This window comes from Pavona decussata, unplaced genomic scaffold (genome assembly GCF_977016875.1).
Source record: "Pavona decussata unplaced genomic scaffold, jaPavDecu1.1 SCAFFOLD_155, whole genome shotgun sequence".
Lineage (NCBI taxonomy): Eukaryota > Metazoa > Cnidaria > Anthozoa > Scleractinia > Agariciidae > Pavona > Pavona decussata.
Window position 1 is genome coordinate 2,200,001 of NW_028145567.1, and position 2,500 is coordinate 2,202,500.

Consider the following 2,500-nt stretch of genomic DNA (forward strand, 5'->3'; position numbering starts at 1 on the left):
CATTTTGATAATTATGATAAAGTTTTTTTGAAGTTCCATGGTAAAATTTCCATTCAGTGTATTGGCTTTCAAACAGCCCCAAATTCCACAACCGCGCAGCAAGTGGGTGTTGTCAAAGTAAACAAAATCTTGGTAATTTCAAATATCTCAGTGCATTAGCTTTCTGCTAGACAGTGTAAGTTTCAACATTAACAACTGCTTTTCAAAATTTTTACTTTGTGGAATTGCCCTCTTGTTCAGTCTCTTTTTCACATAACTCGGGACCTCCTCAATAACTCGGGAACCACCTCAATAACAGTATAATTATTACTAGACAAAATAAAACTTACTGCTGTCTTGATCCTGTTGGAGGTGACAACATGCTGAAAATTGAAGACAAGTACAGTAAGTTAATAATTATTATTAATAACATTCTTACTACTGCAACATTTAATTTGTACTTTATAAATTATTCAATAAACTGGTATACTACAGTCAGACGCATTTATTTAGTACTACACATACATTATACCATAAGACATTGCAATCATCTGTTTACATGTTTACATGTGAAAATGTTGCCTCGGCGTATTTTTGCTCGTGTTTTTTTTTTTCGTTCTTCAAGTCATTCAATTTTCTCAATAGCAGAATCACGGTTGCCGAATGAATGGCTTCATCGTTTGTCCAAGAATGCGATGATTACTCGCTTTCTATATTAAAACACGGATAAAAAATCGTTGTTCTGCCGTTCACATTCAGGCGAGTATCGAGCGATTGTTAGGTTGATAGTTCTGCTCCAGGGTTAAGTTTAAACAGCTGCTGGTTTCTTTTTAAACAGATAAGCAAACCATTTAAACGTTTTCGGCAAAGCATTAAACGGATATAATTTTTTTTAAACGGATGAGCAAACCTTTTAACCGCTTGAATGAACTGTTTAAACAGATATAAACAGATGGTAAACAGTTTTGCTGTTTAAACGGAAAAGCGTTAGTGTCCGTTTTCCCAAAGAAGGTGAAGTTTTTAACCTCAGTAGATGTGTGACATTTACTTTTGCCAGCTGTGCCTGAAAAAAACTCCTGCAAGCAACCAGCCTCTATTGTGTCAGTGACTGAATGATAGGTCACTTACAGTAGCTCATCCTCTTATTATAAGGGTCCAGCTCTAGTTATGACCACTTTTTCAAATTCCTGAGACCTTTGGTCACTTATTACTACAAGAGCTTTGACAGCAAACAACTTTTTGTGTAAAAGAACATACCAGTATCTTATCCTATCCTATCCTATCCTACCTGTAGTTATACTGACAATAACCATTGATAATTATTTAATAATGTAACTTCCTGCCTAGTTGCACTTACTTCTTGTCTTCCTGTTCAAAATCTCAATGAAACCCATGTTAACACAGTGTGAGCTTAAACACAATCAGCGGCACAACTAGAACTGAAACTAAACATGGATGCTCCTGCCTACCCCATGTCTAAAAAATACAACCACCACAACCAGCTTCACTCAGAAGAAGATTTAATTAATTTGGTTGACTTTACCTGTCTGTAAAGCTCAATAACACCAGTTGAATCAGGGTCTATTATATTTGCCTCGGGATCCCTCACAACAAGATCCAAGCCTAACGTCCTGTTTAAAAGATAATAAGGTGTGCTAAATTTAATTTTATTTCAATAAAGATTTCAAGCGTTATGTTAAAACTGTATTATTTTTAAATTATCTACCAAAATTAAGGTGGATGCAATTGGGACCATGCACGCTCAAGAGCATGTCTGCTTAGGAGGGGTGACTGCTTATAAGGAGATTATAGAATAATAATTTGTTAATAACATTTTGTTGTTCATTTGTCATAGAGATCACAGTTGAGTATCTCCTTATGAAGGGGCCTGCAAATGGACGGTATATGTAGGTGTCTGTGAGCAAAGGTTTGACTGGCTGAAGGATCTTTTCACTTACTGTATTGCTAGACTTAGAATATTTACCTGTTTCCAAAATCTATTGTTTGAGTAACTTTCTGCTTCAGCTGCCTCAACTGGTCCTGAAAACAAACATCAAATATTAATTAATTTACCTGTAACAAACTTTTTGCACAATAATTAATTTATTGATACCCTGTTATTGCAATAGTCATTCTACACTGATTACAAGTTATTTTTTAAGCCTAGCAATGTACCAGAAAATACAATGTAATTAAGACACTTGTTTATTTGTTTATTGATATACCATCATGAAGATTATTTACTTCAATAAAGCACACACCCAGCCTCAATTACATGCCCTCTCTCCAGTCGGAGAGGTAAAGTCGTACTCTAGAGTAGCCTCAGTGGCCTACAAAACCAGAGCTTAGCTAGGTTTCAGTAGTCGGAAGCAAATAAATATTGGAGTCTTGCTACTCCCACCTCCCGTCCTGAATGGGTTATCCCTATTAGTATGTCACCAGTATCCATTTATACTCCTGGGTGAATAGAGACAATGTGAAGCAAAGTTTCTTGTCTAAGGAAACAACACAGCAATGAAGA

At 35.8% G+C, this 2,500-nt stretch overlaps 1 protein-coding gene across 1 annotated transcript in view; it reads right to left on the reverse strand.

Annotated features, from left to right (window-relative positions):
- LOC146465821 (dedicator of cytokinesis protein 1-like) overlaps positions 1-2,500 on the reverse strand; it is a 73,510-nt gene that overhangs the window by 64,748 nt on the left and 6,262 nt on the right. The window contains exons 7-9 of the mRNA XM_085127926.1: positions 1,964-2,019; positions 1,523-1,610; positions 330-362 (exon numbers count right to left, since the gene is read on the reverse strand). Coding sequence (XP_084984052.1) covers positions 330-362; positions 1,523-1,610; positions 1,964-2,019 — 177 coding nt within the window. The remainder of the gene's footprint in view (positions 1-329; positions 363-1,522; positions 1,611-1,963; positions 2,020-2,500) is intronic.